Source organism: Myotis myotis, unplaced genomic scaffold, assembly GCF_014108235.1.
Source record: "Myotis myotis isolate mMyoMyo1 unplaced genomic scaffold, mMyoMyo1.p scaffold_m19_p_1, whole genome shotgun sequence".
Classification (NCBI taxonomy): domain Eukaryota; kingdom Metazoa; phylum Chordata; class Mammalia; order Chiroptera; family Vespertilionidae; genus Myotis; species Myotis myotis.
This window is the reverse complement of record NW_023416313.1, coordinates 34,574,931-34,596,995: the sequence shown is the minus strand read 5'-3', so window position 1 is coordinate 34,596,995 and position 22,065 is coordinate 34,574,931. Positions and strand designations below refer to the sequence as shown.

General features: G+C 43.0%; 1 protein-coding gene across 1 annotated transcript in view; it reads right to left on the bottom strand.

Annotated features, from left to right (window-relative positions):
• Positions 1 to 17,723, bottom strand: part of THEGL (theg spermatid protein like) — a 48,786-nt gene extending 31,063 nt beyond the window's left edge. Inside the window, exon 1 of the mRNA XM_036301972.1 lies at positions 17,053 to 17,723. Within this exon, the coding sequence (XP_036157865.1) occupies positions 17,053 to 17,647 (595 nt within the window). The 5' untranslated portion in view covers positions 17,648 to 17,723. The remainder of the gene's footprint in view (positions 1 to 17,052) is intronic.
• Between the last annotated feature and the right edge of the window lie 4,342 nt (positions 17,724 to 22,065).

Below are 22,065 nucleotides of genomic sequence, written 5' to 3'. Positions count from 1 at the left end.
CCCCTGTGAGGCTGAGACGGCCCCTGAGAGGTTACGCCGGCCCCTGAGAAGCCAAGAAAAATACCACATGATCTCACTCATTTATGGATAATAAAGACCATTATAAACTGATGAACAAAAATAGATACGGAGGCAGAGAAGCATTGAACAGACTGTCAAACTACAGTGGGAAGCCTGGGGAGGGTTAGGGGGTAAGAGATCAACCGAAGGACTTGTATGCATGCATATAAGAATAACCAATGGACACAAGACACTGGGGGGTAGGGGAGGCCGGGGGAATGTCAAGGGGGGGGGGGAAGGAGACATATGTAATACTCTTTGTAATACTTTAAGAAATAAAACAAAATTTTTAAAAATAAATAAATAACACATACATACATACATACATACATACATAACTTGGCAAAAGGAGTCAGTGATGCTTATATTCCTTAATCCGATTTTACTTCTAGAAATGTACCCTAAAGAAATAATGCCCAAGAGAAACCAAGATGGCAGCATAGGTAAACACTGGAAATTGCTGCCTCCCACAACCACTTCAAAAATACAGCTAAAAGACAAAACAGACATCATCCAGAACCACAGGAAGGCTGGCTGAGTGGAAATTCTACAACTAGAAGAAAAGAGAAAAGCACACTGAGACTCAGAGGAGGTGCAGAAGTAAAGTGCAGAGGTACGGAGGCACACGTGGAAAGGGCTGGAAACTGAGGACACGGTTGTCTTTTTCAATCGGGAGGTAGTCTCAAGCTCCTGACTGCTCTGAACTCCAGTTCTGGGCAAGTCTCTGGGGACCCAGATTCATACAGGAGAAACTGGACTGTCTGGCATCGGTTGGAACTCGAGGGCGGCTTTCTCTCAGAGGTGCTTACAGCAATTACCGAGACACGGAGACACGGGGCCTCTTAGGGTAGGACTGAGGGGCAGCCATAGCTGCTTGCTCCACCCTGTTGATCCCCTGAGACCCAGCCCCACCCAAGCTGTACGAAGAGGCTTTTGCATATGAAAGGCCTGGCCATTTGCAATCTGAAAATTACCTAACAAACTGCAGCTGGGCCAGAGAAACCCAGAAATCCAAAAGAAGGCCCAAGGCCCCACAGCAGCTTGCATTGCTTCACAGCTGGGCTCCTGCTGGGTAGCCTCAGGAAGAGGCTGAATTAGCACCTCCTTAGAGATCCAAGAGCCAGTGTACCCAGTGGTCAGAGTGGGATCATCCAGATTACAACTCCTCAGATCCATAAGGGACACACTCAGGGGGCAGACTCAGTGAGCACCAAAGCCCCACTGAAGCAAGTCTTGCCCCAGAAGGGTGTCTCCAGCACAGAAGTTCTCCCACTGCAGACACAGCTGATTCTCACAGCCAACTGGCCTGAAGGTCAATTCCTCCCAGTGATACCTACAACAATCAAGGCTTAACTACAACAAGACTGTGCACACAGCCGAAACCAGTGTGGCTCAGTGGATAGAGCGTCGGCCTGCAGACTGAAGGGTCCCAGGTTCGAATCCGATCAAGGGCATGTACCTGGGTTGCGGGCACATCCCCAGTTGGGGGTGTGCAGGAGGCAGCTGATCAATGTTTCTCTCTCATCAATGTTTCTAACTCTCTATCTCTCTCCCTTCCTCTCTGTAAAAAAATCAATAAAATATATTTTTTTAAAAAAAGACTGTGCACACAGCCCTCACAGGGGTGCACCAAGAGTGTCCACCTCAGGTAATTGGGGAGGCTGAGCCACTGGGCCCTATAGGACACCTAGCACAGAAAGCCACTCTATCAACACAGGGAAGCATAAAAAATGTGGAGACAAAGAAACAGGTCACAAATGACAGAAATGGAGGAAATCAAACTACTGGATATAGAGTTCAAAACCACACTTATAAGGTTTTTCAAGAATTCCCTAGAAACCGCCGATAAACTTAGTGAGACCCTCAAGAAATCTAGTGAAACCCTCGAGGTTATGAAAAAGGACCAACTAGAAATTAAGCATACACTGACTGAAATAAAGAATATTATACAGAGTTCCAACAGCAGACTAGAGGATCGCAAGAATCAAGTCAAAGATTTGAAATACGAAGAAGCAAAAAACACCCAACCGGAAAAACAAAAAGAAAAAAGAATCCAAAAATATGAAGATAGTGTAAGGAGCCTCTGGGACAACTTCAAGCGTACCAACATCCAAATTAGGGGTGTGCCAGAAGATGAGAGAGAGAGCAAGATATTGAAAACCTATTTGAAGAAATAATGACAGAAAACTTCCCCTACCTGGTGAAAGAAATAGACTTACAAGTCCAGGAAGCGCAGAGAACCCCAAACAAAAGGAATCCAAAGAGGACCACACCAAGACACATCATAATTAAAATGCCAAGAGCAAAAGACAAAGAGACAATCTTAAAAGCAGCAAGAGAAAGACAGTCAGTTACCTACAAGGGAGTACCCATACAACTGTCAGCTGATTTCTTAACAGAAACTATGCAGGCCAGAAGGGAGAGGCAAGAAATATTCAAAGTGATGAATACCAAGAACCTACAACCAAGATTACTTTACCCAGCAAAGCTATCATTCAGAATTGAAGGTCAGATAAAGAGCTTCACAGATAAGGAAAAGCTAAAGGAGTTCATCACCACCAAACCAGTATTATATGAAATGCTGAAAGGTATCCTATAAGAAGAGGAAGAAGAAGAAAAAGGTAAAGATACAAATTATGAACAACAAATACACATCTATCAACAAGTGAATCTAAAAATCAAGTGAATAAATAATCTGATGAACAGAATAAACTGGTGAATATAATAGAATCAGGGGCATAGAAAGGGAGTGGACTGACTATTCTCAGCGGGGGAAGGTGCGGGAAGAGACTGGACAAAAATCGTACACCTATGGATGAGGACAGTGGAGGGGTGGGTAAGGGCATTGGGTGGGGTGGGAACCGGGTGGAGGGGAGCTATGGGGGGAAAAAGAGGAACAACTGTAATAATCTGAATAAAGATTTAATTTTTAAAAAAAGAAAAGAAAAAGAAATAATGCCCAGTGTGAACAAAGATTTATGCACAAATTTTTTGAGATATCTTTAGCAACAGCAAATTGGATACACCTATAATGTCCCAAACAGAATGTATGTTTACGCAAATTAAAAATCATGGTTAGAAGGAGGTTTTTTTAATGTCGGAAAATGTATTAAATCACATAGGCCACGTTATATAAATGCTTACTCTAACAGGCCTCTTGATGGCAGATTGTTCCAGATGGTTTCCACTTGGTAGCTTTTAATTGCACCGGAGAGTTCTGAAATAACATTTTCTACCTTCTGGAGTGTTTTGGGTAAAGGGAAGTGGGTGCCCTCTGGCATCAAACAGACGTGGCTCAAACTCCAGTTTGTTAGTTACTCAGCTAGCTGTACAATCTTGGACAAATTATTTAACTTCTCTGAGACTCGGCTCCCCTTTCTCAGATAGGAGGCTCAGAGGTAGGTCTGTGTAAAGCTCAGTGGCGTATGTGTAAAGCACCTCGAATACAGTAGATCCAGAGAGTAGAGGAATGGTAGTGAAAAATATTAGTTACAACTTCAGCATATCAGTGGCTTCACTAGAGCATGTAGGAAACACAGCAAGTATAGATTGGGCTTCTAGTATGTGCAACATGGTGTCAAGTGCTGAGAGAATAAAAATGTGGCCCTCGCCGGTTCAGCTCAGTGGAGTCCTGGTTTTGATTCCGGTCAAGGGCATGTGCCTGGGTTTGATGGGGGGGATTTGTAATCTGATAGGTATCACCTGAATTAATCTGAAAAGTAATTATATCATTTTAAATCTTGGAACACATATACTTATGTGAATAGGGAGTTAAGTTTGTTATATATGAATAGGGGGTTAAGTTTTTTTAAGTTTCCTTTTCAAGGCCTTTGAGAAGCGACTGAGGAGGTGACTCGGCTGTGAATCCAGCAAGCAGAACCGATAAGCATGATCAGACCGACCCTCCAGGAGTCAAACTATCATCTCATCAACATCATCTCATCGCCTAATGACAAGGACAATAACTGACGTCTGCAGACCTCCAGGACTGCACGTAGCTGCATTCTGTTCCCCAGCCCACTCCCCTTTATGATCCTGTCCCCTGCACCTTGATGGGGGACAGGATTTGAATGCTTATAAGTGCCCTGTCTTCCTGGTTGGCTAGCCTTCTCAAACGACTAATATGATTCAACCCTGCCTTCATTATAGGACAGAGCAGACAGGCAGCCTGAACCCAACCAGGGATTTCCAGGTAACAGGTTGCGGGCTCGATCCCCAGTAGGGGGTGTGCAGGAGGCAGCCAATCAATGATTCTCTCTCATCATTGATGTTACTGTCTCTCTCTCTCCCTCTCCCTTCCTCTCTAAAATCAATACATATATATATTTTAAAAAATGAATTAGATGTGGTCTCTCCTCTCAAGGAGTTTACAGCCTAGTAGGAGATAGGCTATGAACTTTAAAAAGAACTAACTGGAGTTTTTTAATTCGATATTTTCTATTATCTTAAAAACACACTTGTTACGTTATCTCTCCAACTGGTAGGATGGACTAGCTCTCATGAGGCCATTGTTAGCTATGTTCCAAGAAAAGCTGTGTTACAATGATTTCCAGACTTTGTCTGCACATCAGAATCACCTGGGGCTCTTTTTAAAATTGCAGGTCTCACCCTCCCTGATTTGGCTTAGTGTTTCAAGGGAAACATATTTGCCCGAAACAACTTCAATAAATGTGAGAATGGAAAAATTACAGAGCTCTCCCTACAAAAATTAGTACTTAAAAAGAGGGAACAGGTGAAGAAATTTATAACAGATTAACTAATTGATCTTAGGGATATCTATATATATAAAGGCTAATATGCTCAGTGTCCCACCATCCAACCAGTCACTATGATGTACACTGGCCACCAGGGGGCAGACCTCAATGCAGGAGCTGTCGTGATGTGCACAGAGAAACGGCACCACGGACCTGGTACCCACAAAGCAATACTTGGCTTCCCCCAAGTGGGACACAGGCCCCGCAACCACCCCGGAACAACAGCTCACCAAATCGCAGCTGACACTGCCAAGACCCCATGGTGCAAAATATGGCCCACAGCCCAGCCCAGCCCGGAAACAGTCACTGTGGGCGCCAGGTAATGACGTCACGTAGCAACGCCCGGCTTCCTCTCCCTAGCGACAACTAGCCACATTGCAGATTCTTCAGCCCAGGAACACAACTTGCTTTATAGCCAGGTACAAACATTTCACACTTTAACCAAATGTCTGTGAAGCATTGTCCCATGCCTCATCTCATTTGATCCTCACAGAAGTCCTGGAGTAGGTAGATAGGAGACTCGATAGAATCCTATTTTCTTTTCATTAGCCGGAAAACAGAGATTTAGAAAGTTTAGAAACTTGACCTGACTGAAAAGAAGAAAGAAATGGTGGACCTTGAAAATGACAAGGTTTTCTCACTGTGCAGAATATAGTCAAACACGCTACAGTTAAATATTTTACCCTTTGTTCTCCCTGCGTGACCTACAATAATAATCTGTGTTGTATTGATATTTACTGCTGTGTTGCTGACAATTACCTGAAAGAGAAGTTGGGCTGCTTCACTGGGCTGGAAAAAGTTTAGCTACATCAGAAAGCAGGTCTAATTAAACAAATTTATTACACACACACACACACACACACACACACACACACGGCTAAGTTGACTTGCGCATGCACGATACATATAAAGCTCTCGCTGGTGCCAATCACATGCATATGTTTCAATCTGTCATTTTCGATCGTGAATTTGGTTGACACTTTTATTATAGAGAAAGGGCGAATAACAATATTAAAATATTTCTTCTAATTAATTTCCTTTTAATGTGCATGAATTTGTGTACCAGGCTATTGGTTATTTTATAATCCTATGTATCCTAAATACTGGATGTGGCTCTAAACAACTTTGATCTTTTTTTGTTGTTGTTGTTAATCCTCACCTGAGAATATTTGTCCATTGATTTTAGAGTGGAAGGGAGGGAGAGAGAGAGAGAAACAATGATGTGAGACCAGAAACGAACCTGCAACCCAGGTACGTGCCCTTGACTGAGAATCAAACTCACAACCCTTGGGCCAACGCTCTAAACACTGAGAACACTGGCCAGGGCTGAACATCATTTTTAAAAGCAAAATAGAAACAAAAAATATAGTGATTGTATTGTGAAGATAAAAGTACACTTACAGCATGAATTTTTTAAGTACATATTATTACATGAATGAGTCCTGATGACTTGTAACATAAGTGACAGCATCAAACTTAGATTTAAAGGGGCCTTCCCTTACCCCCGATAGTAGAATTTAGGTAAGGAATGAGACTGGTTGCTAAAACCATTCAATGAAAGGTGAATGAGGAACTTTATGATAGAGGGATCAAGTCAACCTCGCTTGAACCTACTCATCAATCTTAGAACCACCACAAATGGGAGACATCATGTGCCTCAAGTGATGAGGCAAGAGGCACAATGCCACCTCTGAAAAATTCTTGCTCAAAAGAATTCCCTTTGAATCTAAGCAAGCCTCTTAATCTATATAGTTTGCAAAAAGGGTGGGAGAGGGCAATGGGGAAAAGAGAGAGACATGTAATACTTTCAACAATAAAGATTTATGCAAAAGAAGAAAAGAAAAGAAATACTGCTTAAATATGCAGAAAGATCTTACAAATCAACAAGAGAATGATGGATACTTTCAATAAAGAATAATCAAAGGACACTAACAGGTAATTAATAAAAAAACAAAACTGGCCAATAGACATATGGAAAACATTCAACCTTACTTCTAAATAAATATGGACATTAAATGGAAAAAATATATAAGAGCTAGATGAACAAGATAAAGACATCACAAGGAACAAATCAAATTCAGAATATGAAATATTTTACCCAATTTTTCTACCAAATGAATAGCCTTTTAAAAAGGAAGAGAAAGTACGGGTAGTGATAACGAATAACAGAGAAGGGACAAGTATGTATGCAATGTTTGGCTCTTGTTTGAGGCCTAATTCAAAAGCTCTAACTGTAAAAAATATATGTTCGAGATAACTAGAGAAGCTTAAATATTTAGTGGGTCAACAAGAAGAAGCCATCCTAAAATTTTTTGAACACAATGATTGATAGCATCTCCCTCTAAGAGACAGTCAGAACATTATGGCTCTAGGATGACCTCTTTTTATTTTTAATTAAATGTATTAGGTTGACATCGGTTATAAGATTGTGTAGGTTTCAGGTGTACATTTCTATGATACACGATCTGTATATTGCATTGTGTGCCCACCCACCCAAAGTCAAGTCATCTCCCATCACCATATGTTTGGCCCCCTTTACCCTTTACTTATCCCTCTGGTAACCACCGTACTATTGTCTGTGCCTGTGAGTTTCAGTTGCGTATGGTTCTTAGCTTTGTCTGACTGACTGATTTCGCTCAGCATAATATTCTGAAGGTCTATCCATGTTGTCACAAATGACACTATTTTATCTTTTCTTATACCTGAGTAGTCTTCCATTGTATATATGTACCACACCTTCTCTATCCAATCCTCTATCAAAGGACATTTTGGTTGTTTTGGCCATGTTTTGAATAATGCTGCAATGAACATAGGGGTGCATATATCTTTGGGAGTAAAATTTTCAGGTAGATACCCAGAAGAGGGGTTACTGATCATACGGTAACTCTATTCTTCACTTTCTGAGGAACCGCCATACTGTTTTCCGTAGTGGCTCTACCAGTTTACATTCCCACCAGCAGTGACTGAGAGTTGCTTTTTCTCCACAACCTCTCCAGCACTTGTTATTACTGTCTTGTTGATAACAGTCATTCTAACAGGTCTGAGGTGGTATCTCATTGCAGTTTTGATTTGCATTTCCCTAATAGCTAGTGAAGTTGAGCATCTTTTTATATATCTGTTGGCCATTTGTATGTCCTCTGTCAACTTTTTAATCGGATTGCTTGGTGTTAAGTTGAATGTGTTCTTTATATATTTTGGATATTAACCCCTGATAGAGCTATTGTTTGCAAATATCTTCTCCCATTTGGTTTGTTGCCTTTTTGTTTTGTTGGCAGTTTCTTTTGCTGTACAGAAGCTTTTTAGTTTGATATAGTACCATTTATTTATTTTTCCCTTTATTAACCTTACTCTTGGGGTCAAATTCATAAAATCTCTAAGATCCTGTGCCCCTGGAATGAACTCCACTTGGTAGTGATGTAATATTTTTTAATGTGCTGCTATATTCGATTTGCTAGGATTTTTGCACCTGTGTTCATCAGAGATATTTGGCCCGTACATTTCTTTTGTGTGTTCTATTATGCTCTTTGAGTGTTTGCATTTTATTCTATAGCACATAAACCACATTGCTCAGGCTGCCTTCTCGAGCGAGCAAATGAGATGATCAGGGCTGCGCTCCAAGCCATCTGCTGGAGAAGGCTGCCATCTGCTGGGAGAAAGCAGATTCCAAAGCTGTTCGTTCTGAGGCGCTCCTACCCGGGAGAGCCCACTGCATGCAGAAGTGAAGCATTTTGTAACATCATAGGAATGACTTTCAAAGTTCATTCTCCACCTTGTCCTCCACCCTGCCTCCTAAGGAGCCCACATGTAGCTGCTCAGCCTCTAGTCCTTGGTTGTCCCGAATGGGGTACCAGTGATCTACAAGGAAAGGCAGGGAGCACCTCTCAGAACAGATCTAAAGGGGACAGGAGGAGTGGGGAAGAAAGAGGCAAGCTGGAGCTTGAGAGAAACAACAAGGAATATTTGGGGTATTGCTGTCATGGTGACAGGGACTTGAGAAGAAAGATGCCTCAAGAACATCATAGCAGGTTTTGCTCTGTTAGACGATAGTTCTGTGAAGATACTTCAGTAAGACCTAGATTACTTTTCACAGCTTTTTGAAGTGGAATTCATGCTTGTTTTAGGTGTGCTATTGAAGATTGGTCTTAAAGCAGTCCAGTTCTATATTTGGTATGGCTATGTAGGCAACCCTTGGGTGTTCTTTGATATGATATATTCAGCTCTATGATCTGATATTACTATTTATTCTTCCTTGCTCCTCCCCTAGCTAGGCACAGCTCCCTAGCACTGTGCTCCAGTGCTGTAGCTCAGGGTCATGTGGGCAAGAGATGGGAGAAAGTAGGAAACGGTGAAAAAGCAGAGACAGGGAGAGGGCAAGCCTTCCATCTGATGAAACAACAGCAAAAAACTTGTATTTCTATGCAAAATAAAGTTCAAAAACATCACACCCTCAAGTCTGCACTTTTGTGACTTTTTTTTCTAATTTCAAATCTTTTTTTCATGTTCATTCTCACCCGGTTTCACCTGTGTGGAGACGGCACTGGCAACTGGGTAGCCACTTAGAATTGGATTTATAACTCACACCATGCCCAGGGTAAATTCCAAATGGAGCAAAGATTTAAATGTTCTTTTAAAAGGTTACTAAAAAAAACACGTGGGTGAATTTCCTTTTAACCTAGGAGTAGAAAAAGGCTTTTCCAATGATGATTCAATACAGAAGCTGTGAGAGAGGTGATTGATAACTTTTCCTATAAAATGTTTTTATGGAAAAACAAAAAATAAATAAGTGAAGACAAGGAGACTGCCAACAAAGTGAAGAAAATATGTCATACATAACCCAGACAAAGGGCCAATCTTTCTGTGTACAAGAGAAAAACTTAGGAAAAGGAAAGTAGGCAAAAGGATGAAAAAAGATATATACCAAAAGAGATGCTTAATATCACCCATATAATAAGATAAATACAAATTAAAATTTAATTGACCTACTACTAGTTTATTGTCTCTTAGATTTTCAAAAAACTGAAAGTTTGAACACATACTGCAATGGTAAGGCTACGGAGAAATGGAAACTTCCATTGCTAGTGGGTGTACGCAGTTACTCCCATGTAGGCCAATTTTGCTAAATCGAAGTTGCAGGTATATTTACCCTTCAGTAATCCCACTTCAAGAAATTTACAGTGATGCCAGCATACGTATGAAATGGCATGGTGTATGGGTTTACCTACTACATCTATTGCTTGTAATAGAAACACCCTGGAAAGAACCAAGAAGTGTTAAGTTAGTGGTGGCAACACTATGTAATGGAAAATGAGGCAGCTGCTGTTTTTTAAAATGAGGAAAACAACATGGTTTTATAAAGAAAGATACACTGTCAAGTGAAAAGAACAGTATAGCATATGCTACCTTTTGAGTAAGAAGGGGGAACACACAGACAAGCTTCTACAGTATTTTCTTGTATTTACATAAAGATAGATAGAAACTAATAAACATGGTTACCTATAAAGGACAAGAGAGGGGACAGGATAGGAAGAGAGACATTTCCTTGTGGTCTTTTAATATTGTTTTATCTTTTTAATCATGTGAATAGCTTACAAGTTTCAAAAGTTTTTAGATTTTGTTTTCACTCAGTATAGTTTCCTTCCATTCTCCCACACTTGCCTGAGATTCTGTTTCTTTGAAATCACTTCCTTAATCCCTTATGAATCCAGATCAAACAGTCTGGGTTCTGTATACTTGAGATTACATATGTAGGCTCTGTTAAATATTTAGGCCTATTTATATATATAAAAGCCTAAGCGACTGTTAGGACCAGTCATTATGACACGCACTGACCACCAGGGGGCAGATGATCAATGCAGGAGCTTCCCCCGATGGTCAGTGCACTCCCATAGCCAATATCCCGCTGCTGGCCAACCTCCCACGGTCCCTCCTCCCAGCCAGCCAGCCCAATGGGCCCCAGTTGGGACTGGGTGAGGTGGCCCTGATTGGCCCCAATCACCTGCCAGCTGAGGGACCCTACTTGTGCACGAATTCATGCACCAGGCCTGTAGTGTGTGTGTGTGTGTGTGTGTGTGTGTGTGTGTGTGTGTATAAAAGCCTTAGTGACCATTATGACTGGTCAACCAAACAACCAGTTGACCAATCGCTATGTTGCACACTGACTACCAGGGGGCAGACGCTCAATGCAGGAGCTGCCCCCTGGTGGTCAGTGCACTACCACAGCCAACCTCCTGCCACTAGCCAACCACCTATGGTCCCTCCCCGTCGCTGGCCAGCCCCAATCGGCCCCAATCGGGACTGGGCAAGATGGCCCTGATCAGCCCGATCCCAGGCCAGGCTGAGGGACCCCACCCATGCACGAATTCGTGCACCAGGCATCTAGTTTTAGATGAGTAGCTTTAATGAGCACTTTGGGTCTTTTTTTCTTAGCCTATCTTCTCTTTAAAAAAAGAAGTTAGTACTGCCATTTAACTCAGAAAAGGGACGTGAATGTCGTATAGGATAACCAGTCAACTTGCCTTTGTATGCTATGGATGTGTTATTGCTATGGAAGTGTGCAGCCTCCCCAACCACACTGACAGTCCTTCAAAGATAGGATCCATGCCTTACTCATCTACAGCTCAGGCCTACAACTTGAACATAATAAGCACTCAATAAAGTTTAACAGTGACAGTGATTAGGTGATGAGAAACTGGTAAGGTGATAGAATGGTGACACCTAGTCTACAATATAAATTTCAAAACTTTGTATGCAACCAAACTGCCATGTCTCAGGCATCTTTCCACCCCCCAGGACACAGAAACATGCTATCCTTAGTAGATGCTCAGGAAACTTTCGAAAGGGAAGAAATCTTTATTGCGTGAGCAGGGGCATGGTGACATGATGACTAAATATTGCTTAATGTTCACACTATTTTATGTAAATGTTATATAAATGGGCCTGATGCTTATTTGAGCTTTATTAAGGGAATTAACATAAAGACTTATTGGAATTTTTAACAAGGGAAATCTGGTAGACAGATTGAGAGGATAGAAAACTTTAAAGTGGTGTTTTCTAAAGCAGATCTGAAAACTCTTTTAAAAATAGAATCACTGATCAGCTGCCTCCTACATGTCCCCTACTGGGGGCATGTGCCCTGACCGGGAATTGAACTGTGACCTACTGGTTCATAGATCAATGCTTAACTACTGAGCCACACCAGTCAGGCTGAAAATTTTTTAGAGCGAGTCTCATCAAGCTACTTTAGGGGTGCCACTTTAGGCGGTATGACACTGAAGGCCTGCTAAATGGTAGGCTTGCCCACCTTTTAAAAATATGGGCTGAGGAAGTAACCATGAGATGATCCGGGGAAAGCAATACGAATCTAAGGAGAGAAACCACACGTGATGATTGTGAAGCAGGGGCAAAAATCAGATTGGTCTTTCAGAGGAACAGAAAAGAAGTCAGTTATGATTGGGGCAGAGTGAGCAGAACTATGCCTCTTAGGATTTTGCGGAGGAATGGGAAATCATAGGAAGGGCTGTATAGTGAGTGAAAGGTGTGATCTGATTCAGTTTTTAAAATGCCCACTCTGGCTGCAGTAGCAAAGAGATTGCATATGACAAGAGTAGAAGCAGGGAGACTGCTCAGGAAACTAATGTAGAAATCCAGGAGAGAAATGACCGTAATTGGGAGGCAAGAATTAGCAGTGGAAATGCATGAATTTCGGAGATGTTCTAGAGAGAAAATGAACAGAACTTGCATTGGATGCATTGGATTTGAGGGTGAAGAAAGAGAAACCAGGGACAAATAGATTTTTTTTTTCTTTTTGGCTTAAGCAACTGGATGCCATTTTCTGCAAGCACCTAGCTAAAAGACTGAGATGGAAACAAGAATAGGAGGAAAATCAAGATTTCTGTCTCAAAATACATTACATTTGAGATGCCCATGATATATCCAAATGGAGATGTCCAATAGGCAGTTGAATATATAAGTGTAGGGCTCAGAAGCAAGAACATATTTAAGAGGCATCAGCATAAACATGCTATTTAAAGCCATAATTATAGATATGACCACCTAAGGGGGGAAAGTGAAAATAAAAAGGAAAAGGGTCAGGATCGAGCCCTTTAAGAGTTCAGGAGAACAGGGAGGGCTCAGTAAATGAGAAGCAGCCACCAGTCAGGTCAGTGATAAACTGGGAGATTGTGATGTCATAGAGGCCAAGAGAAAGAGGTCTATAGTCAATTGTATTAAATGCTGCCAAGAGGTCAAGTAAGATAATAACAACACTGCTAATAACACTGCTGAGCACTTACCATGTACTACAGTCTGTTTTAAATGCTTCACTGGTATTAATGCATTTAATCTTAACAACCCTAACAATAGAGAAGGAACCACTGGATTTGGTAACACAGAAGCTGAATGAAGAGAACTTTCATTCAACAATAATTGCTAAGTCCTTACTTGTTCCAGGCACCACTTTAGGCACTGAGGATGGAACAGTAGGAAAAATAAAAGTCCTGCCTTCACTTGTATGCATGTATATGAGCCTAACCAATAGACACAGACAACAGGGGGGCTGAGGGCATACGTGGGGGGGTTCAGGGTCAATGGGGAGATAAGGACACATATGTAATACCTTAATCAATAAAAAAAGGAAAAACAAAAACAAAAAAGTCCTGCCCTCTGACAGCTTAAACAAATACATTTGTAAGTGGAAACAAATAGGTAAGTTCTTTAAAGAAAATGAACAGAGCGGGCGGCGTGGCTCAGTGGTTGAGTGTCAACCTATGAACCAGGAGGTCATGGTTCGATTCCCAGTCAGGACAGATGCCCGGGTTGTGGGCTTGATCCCCAGTAGGGGGCATGCAGGAGGCAGCCAATCAATGATTCCCATTGATGTTTCTATTTCTCCCCCTCCCTTCCTCTCTCTGAAATCAATAAAAATATATATTTTTAAAGTCACACACATAAAAAGAAAGAAAATGAGCAGAGTGGTCTGATACAGCTTTATAAGAAGGAGACAAATATTTGAGGAAAGTGTGTCCTGGCAGAGTGAAAAGCAAATGAAATGACTGTGAGGCAGAAGCAAGGAGGCCCATGTGGCTGAAGAGCGTTGATGGTGGGGAGAGTGATGACATACGAGATCGGGGAGGCAGGCAGAGGCCAGGTCATGTGGGGCCTTGTAGGCCTGCTAAGCATTTTAGATTACAAACTATGTGAGATGAGAAACCCCTCTGAAGAGTATAAAGCAGGAAAGTTGCATATAATTTATGTTCTAAGGCAGGGGTCCTCAAACTAGGGCCCACGGGCCACATGCAAATACAAAGATTGTATTTGTTCCCATTTTGTTTTTGTTTTTTTACTTCAAAATAAGATATGTGCAGTGTGCATAGGAATTTGTTCATAGTTTTTTGTTAAACTATAGTCCGGCCCTCCAACGGTCTGAGGGACAGTGAACTGGCCCCCTGTTTAAAAAGTTTGAGGACCCCTGTTCTAAGGGACCCCTGTGACCACTACTAGTATATGAGCAATAAACTGGGATGGGAAAGTAGAGGGAGAATGGGGCAAGAGTAGAAGCTATTGCAGTGGGCCAAGCAAAAGATAGTGGCTTACAAAGATGATAAAGGTTTGCCCTGGTTGGTGTGGCTCAGGTGGTTGGAGCATCGTCCCATACACCAGAAGGCATATACCCAGATTGCAGGTATCGGATGTTTTTCTCTCTCCCCCTTCCTCTCTCTGAAATCAATAAAAATAAATTATTTTAAAATGACATTGGTTTAAGATGTTAAGACATGGCCATAGTCATGATATATTTCAAAATTAGGATTTGCTAATCATTTGGAGGCAGGCTGTAAGAGTAAAACAGGTGTCAAGAATGACTTCAAGGCTTTCAACCTGAGCACCTGGATGAATGAATGGGGGTGACATTTGCTAAAATGGTGAACAATGGGGGAAGAACAAATTTGGGTGCAGAAGTAAGAGTTTCAGATATGGACACATTAAATTTTACATGCTTACTAGGTATGTTAAACAATTGGTTATAAAACTCTGGAGTTTAAGGAAGAATTGAGGCTAGAGATATTTTAGGAACTTACCAGCATATAATTAAAGCCATGAAACCAATGACATAACTCAGGGAACAAGGAAAGTTCTAAAGACTCTGAAAAAAACTGATCCCCACTCACTTTCGCCTAAAGCAGCAGTTCTCAAACTGTGGGTCGCGACCCCTTTGGGGGACGAACGACCCTTTCACAGGGGTCGCCTAAGGCCATCGGAAAACACATATATAATTACATATTGTTTTTGTGATTAATCACTATGCTTTAATTATGTTCAATTTGTAACAATGAAATTGGGGGTCACCACAACATGAGGAACTGTATTAAAGGGACGTGGCATTAGGAAGGTTGAGAACCACTGGCCTAAAGGCTGGGAATAGAAGCAAAGGAAACTGAGTCAGGAACAATCAATGAGGTCTGATGACAAGGAAAGCAGTGGTTAACCTCAAAGTTAAATAAATAAAGACTTCCAAGAAAGAGGTAATGTGTGTCAAATGAGTAAGATGAGGATGAAGGATGAACCATTGAATTTGGCAAAGCAGAGGTCATTGTGACTTCAACAAAGGCAACTTCCGCTACATAAAGGAGATGAAAGCTTCAAGCTGTTCTCAAGAAAATGGGAAGAGAGGCTATGAAAATAATGACTTATAGACAACTATTTTGAGAAATTTTTCTCTAAAGAAGTGGTACCTGGAGGGGTACATGGGGTTAAGGGAAGTTTTTTTTCTTTTGTTTTGTTTTTCTGCTTAAGATAGGAGTTACCACTGCATGTAGATGTGCTGATGGGAATGATCCAGTAGAGAGAGGAATAAAATGATGCAGGAGAGAGAAGGCTAATTTTAGGAGAAAAGCAGCTTAAAGTTGGATGGGATGGGATCCAACTTACAGGTTGGGAGATTGGCCTTGAATAGGAACAGAGACAGTTCATCCATTATTAACAGGGGAAAAGCTAGAGTGCATAGACAGGTGCTGGTAGTTTGATAGCTTCTGTGTTGGAAAATGAGCTGACTAGGGACATGCAGTATGATTGCCAAGCAGCACTGAGAGCCTACCTCTAAGTTCGAGATCATGAATTTCAAGACCAGAATAGTAGTTTTTTTGTTGTCATCATCTGTTTTTTCAAGTGCAGACAAGAATTGGCAAGGAAGTTAAGGATATTTGCAAAGGAATAAGTAATTCCATTGGTGGGCCATGGAGTATAAAATGATATATGTGTCTCCTTCAAGATCTTCAGCTGTTTGAGAGTCAAAGGTATGAAGGATGGAGGAGTGAGAAGTAACCAGGTGAATAAAGTGGGTTTGCAGGTAGTGCCAAGTGACCACTTGAGGTTAGTGGTCGTGAAACGGAAATAGAAGCACACAATATGATTACGGAATTTCGTTCAGCAGTAGGCACCTGCTCAGGTGTAGGCAGAAGGTGGGTGGTCGGGGTTAACCAGGGTTGGGGTTTTGCCAGGAGAAGTATGGTGGTTTGCCAAAGAGCCAGTGGGGTGGTAGATTATGTGAGCAACTGGAACAATAGACCATAAAATCCAGGCTGATAGGGAGGAGTCAAGGAGAATATGAGATTTAATTGCTTTGGGTGGGGTCATCATTGAGAGGTCAGAGGTGAGCTGGGGTGATCAGAGCAAAGGATGTTCACACCCAAGTCCCATCAGCCCTGCTACCCTGTGACCTTGGTGAGGACTGAGCATATAGTAAGCATTTGCTTGGTAAATGTACTCTTTGACTACTTGCTCCGTGAGTACTTTGTTACTACAACTTTCACAGTATAATAGCTAAGCATTTCTTGATTGTCACCATGTGCCAAACACTGACAATAATATCCTCTTTAACGATCCCGCTAGCTGGGGAGAAACATAATGATGAAATACAAATTCTCAAGTGCTATAACAGAGATCATGTTCAAAGGGGCAACCCAGAGGAATGCAGTAACTAACTGTAGAGAAGAATTGCGAAGGGCTTCAAAAAGAAGCGACGGTGGGTAATCAAGACAGCTAGGAGGTCATCAGTGGAGGGAGGAGAGACTGATTCCGTTTCTCTGGGGACTAGTCTCAATTTCCCCCCAGGAACAGAAGTAGGTGGATGGCACACAAGTCATCTTCCTTTAAAACAAAAGGGGCGTTCAAACTTCCACATGAGGACCCCCCGTTTTAGGTGGGGCCGGGTTGCTCAGTGCCTTGGAGGGGCCCCCACACCTACCGCTCGGGTAAGTCAGGGAAGTTTGCGGCAGGTTCCTGGTCCCCGGAGTCGGAGCGATGGTCATGGCGGCGCCGTGAGGCAGCCCAGATTTGTGGGCCTTGTGGGCGCTGTGGGACTTAGGGCGCACACGGAGCTTTTGGGGCTCCTGGCATGCATGGGGCTCCTGGGGCTCGTAGGGCTCGTAGTGGTAAGGCTCGTAGGGTTCATAGGGTTCGTCGTTTTCGTAGGGTTCGTAGGGAGCACCGTGAACGTGGAGCTCAGAGGGTTCAAAGGGCCCAGTGTATTTGTAGGGTTCACAGAGTATGTATGGCTCATAGGAGTCGGAGGGCTCGGGGATCTCCTTGCTCTCCTCTAGCTGGCCTTGCTCGTCGGCTGCCTCGGACACCTTGGGCTCCGGCTCCGGCTTCGGCTCCGGCTCCGGCTCCGGCTCCGGCTTCGGCTTCGGCTCCGGCTCCGGCTCCGGCTCCTGTTCGTCAAGCGCAGTCAGGATGCCTTGTACTAAGGGTTCCTGGGAAGCTTTCAAGCTAGCGGATATTTCTGTCGTATCATGCCCATCGGATAGCTCCGATGAACCCAAAAACTCTTGGTTATTCATGGGGGCCCAGGAAGCTCCGGTTGCGCGGGGCGCCGGCCCTAGCTGGGTCGCTGTTGGCCTTGACGCGACGGCAGAAGGATGACTTACCGCCCGCGCCCTGCCCCAGCCCACCCGACGCAGAGGCCGGACGAGGAGCCCGGTCTTGGCCCGCTCCCTGCAGGTTCTCTGGTTGCCAAGGCGACATGACGCACCCCAGAGGCCCACAAGCACGCTCCGCCCTCGAGAAAGAAGCCAGAGACCGTGTGTGCCCAGCCTCAGCTCGCTGCTGACCAGCCGTTCCGTGTGTCAAGGGCGAGTACTCCGTTTGCTCCGGTTGCGGAGACCCTGTTGCAGAACGTACCAGCTTCCAGACCAGTTTCAGCGCCACTCAGACAGCCGAGCCAAGTCTCTGTTAGGTTCCCTGGCACAGGTTCTCCGTAGGCACCGAGGGGATGCTGACATTGACAGTCCAGGCTCTCTCTCTCTCTCTCTCTCTCTCTCTCTCTCTCTCTCTCTCTCTCTCTCTCTCTCTCTCTCTCTCTCTCGATTCTGCAATGCCTTCCAGACGGGTGTTCTGAGTTGGCCGACCTCCAATCAGGACACTCCAAACCAGTGGTTCTCAACCTTCTGGCCCTTTAAATACAGTTCCTCATGTTGTGACCCAACCATAAAATTATTTTCATTGCTACTTCATAACTGTAATGTTGCTACTGTTATGAATCGTAATGTAAATATCTGATATGCAGGATGGTCTTAGGCGACCCCTGTGAAAGGGTCGTTCGACCGCCGAAGGGGTCGCGACCCACAGGTTGAGAACCGCTGCTCCAAACTGTTTAAATTGCAAGCTTTGCACCTTATGGGGCCCCGTGGGTGATCTGGTCCTTGCCTCTCTCTCCAGTCTACTGGGGGCTGCTCTGCCCTTACTGGCTACATTCCAGCCTCCCTGTTCCTCTCTACATGTCAAGCAATTTCCCACGTGAGCTTCTTCCTACACCTGGACCTTCACATTGGCCCAGTGCTGGTCCTGGCAAAATGAACACAGGGATTGGTTCGGGGATGATGACCCTGGCAGAGCTAATCAGTGCCCCTCCCTGAGATCTGCTGGATGGCTGCTTTAGAAGGAGAGGGTCCATCTTATTCCGGATCATGAGCTGTGCTAGTGTACGAATGTTGTAGGCGAATGTCCCTCGCCCAGGGAATCTGGAGAATGAAGCCAAGTGGAGGTTAGCAGGGCCAAATGATGGAGAACATTTTAACTTTGAACCCCCGAATCCACCTAGGCCCAAGTTTCCCGGTATGATGCGACTCCCAGATCCCCTTTTCTTGGCATACAAAAATCTAACTTGAATTTCCATCATTTTTAACTGAAAGAGTTCTGACACATTTTCTAGTACAGAGTTGGTGCTCATTAAATGTTGATTAAATGAATGAATGAAAAGACAGACCAGCTCTTAGCATGCACACTAAACCTATGGCTTCTCAGCCTGGAAGGCTGGCAACAGACACCAGAGTGTGGAAAGTTCTCCAAAGGAATAAATGCCACCCCCCATGAGGTCTGTTGGGCAGACCACCAGCCAGACAGCTTCTTTACTACACTCGCATCTGTCTTGGCCGTTTCCATTAGAAACCCCTGAGACATGTGCCTCCCTTGACAGTCTGCCAATATCTCACGTCTTTGCTTTAATCATCCCCAGCACCAACCAGTGACCACCATACTGGCATTCAATAGCTATTCCCTGAAGGAAACATGCTGACCACAACATTGATTGCTAAAATGCAGAATCTAAAATTAAAAAAAAAAAGTGAGGTAAAACAAGGCTAACTGAGGAAAAACAGAGATGTCACTTCGTATCTAAAAGCATCATCTTTGAAATAGGCATCCAGGAACTTAGGTATTCCCCTGACCACCCTAGAAAACATAATAAAAAGATACCTTATAGAATCAGAGTTTGGGGCTGGAAGTGGCCTGCATTTTTTTTTAAATATATTTTATTGATTTTTTACAGAGAGGAAGGGAGAGGGATAGAGAGTTAGAAACATCGATGAGAGAGAAACATCGATCAGCTGCCTCCTGCACACCCCGTACTGGGGATGTGCCTGCAACCAAGGTACATGCCCTTGACCGGAATCGAACCTGGGACCTTTCAGTCCGCAGGCCGACGCTCTATCCACTGAGCCAAACCAGTTTCAGCATCCTGCATTTGGTTTAGTCTTTTGCCAGAGTGAAGACTGAGTAAGACACAAAATAGTTAAGGAATTGTCCAGGACTCAGTTCATGGCCATCCTTGGGGCAGAGGCTGAAAATTCGGGGTTTCTGACAATCCCAAATCATTGTGTGAACCAATCGCCATAGGCCAGACAAAAGAAGGTCTGACCTCAGACACCTGAATGGGCTGTTGTAATATCATGCTGTTAAACACCATCCTGCACCTCTGACTATGAGAAAGCTTGTGACCTTAAAGGCACACACTCTAACATCTCAGAGGGAAATTACTAATCATTTGCACATGCATGCTGAAGTTCAATTATGTGCCATTTAGACCCAAAGTTTGATAGAGAAGTCTATGTGCTAACAATGGGAGGGGCTGTCTTCACCAAATTTGGTTTTTTTGTTTTGCTACAGATTCCAAGTTTTAAAGGAAGACTTTGCAGAACAAATCCTCTTTCCAATTTTTTTTTTATTTTTTCAACTAATGGTTTTCTTAGTCTAATAAATTTTTAAAGAACAGTTTTAGGTTCACAGCAAAATTAATCAGAATACACAGAGATTTGCCATATACCTCCACTCATGCGTAGCCTCCCTCATTATCAACATCCTCCATCGGAGCAGTACATTTGTTACAGCCCATGAACCTACAATGGCACATCATAATTACCCAAAGTTCATGGTTAACATTAGGACTCACACTTGGTGTTTTGAATTCCATGGGTTTGCCCGAATGTACTAGTATACTGGTAATGACAAGTGCCCGCCAGTGCAGTATAATACAGAGTAGTTTCACTGCCCTAAAAGTCCTCTATGCTCCACCTATTCATCCTTCCCCCCTCCCACCCTGCCCCTGGCAGCCACTTATCCTTTGAACTGCCAACACAGTTTTGCCTTTTCTAGAACGTCTTATAGTTGGAATCATACAGCATGTAGCCTTTTTGGATTGTCTTCTTTCACTTAGTAACATGCATTCAAATTTTTTCCATTTCTTTTCATGATGTGATAGTTAATTTCTTCTTCAGTATCGAATAAGATTTGCCACGAGTACATTTTCTTTGGTGAGGTGTCTCTTAAGGTTTTTGGTCCATTTTTAAATCAGGTTGTTCTTGTTATTATTGTTAAGAGTGCTTTGTATATTTTGAGTAACAGTACTTTATCAGATGTTTATTTTGCAACTATTTTTTCCTATTCTGTGGTCTGTTTTTTTCCCCTCTCATTCTCTTGACAGTGTCCTTTGCAGAGCAGAAAGTTTTTATTTTAATGAAGTCCAGCTTATTCTTTCTTTCATGGATCATGCCTTTGGTTTTATATCTGTGGCCCATTTTAAGTTAATTTTTGTATTTTTGTGAAGGTTGTGGGGTCTGGGTCTATATTCTTTTTTGTTGTTGTTGTTGCATGTGGATGTCCAGTTGTTCCAGTATCATTTATTTATTTTTTTTAATATATTTTATTGATTTTTTACAGAGAGGAAGGGAGAGAGACAGAGAGTTAGAAACATAAATGAGAGAGAAACATCGATCAGCTGCCTCCTGCACATCACCCACTGGGGATGTGACCGCAACCCAGGTACATGCCCTTGACCGGAATCGAACCTGGGACCTCTCAGTCCACAGACCGACGCTCTATCCACTGAGCCAAACCGGTTTCGGCTCCAGTATCATTTATTGAAAAAACTTTTTTTTTTGCTCCATTGTATTGCCTTTGCTCCTTTGTCAAAAAATCAGTTGATTGTATTCATCAGGATCTATTTCTGGGCATTCTAATCTGTTCCATTGATTTGTTTGTTTGCTTGTTTTTGCCAAAACTACAATGTCTAAGTTACTGTAGCTTTAAAGTCTTAAGTTGGGCTAGAGTGCTAGATTTGGTCTCTGAGAATATCCCTGCAGGTTAGGCTCTGGTTAACTAGTTTTCCCAGAGGTCAGGCCTTGTTAATAAGAGTAAAGTGCTGTAGCATATTTAAAGTGGTTCCTGCCCTAGCCAGTTTGGCTCAGTGAATAGAGCATCAGCCTGCGGACCAAAGAGCCCCAGGTTGGGCTCCAGTCAAGGGCATGTACCTTGGTTGCAGGCTCCTCCCCTGCCTGCGCCCTGGTCGGGACTCATGCAGGAGGCAACCAATCGATGTGTTTCTCTCACATCAATGTTTCTGTCTTTCCACTCTCTCTAAAAATCAATGGAAAAATATCCTCAGGTGAGGACTTAAAAAAAGAAAAAAAAAGGGTTCCTTTTCTCT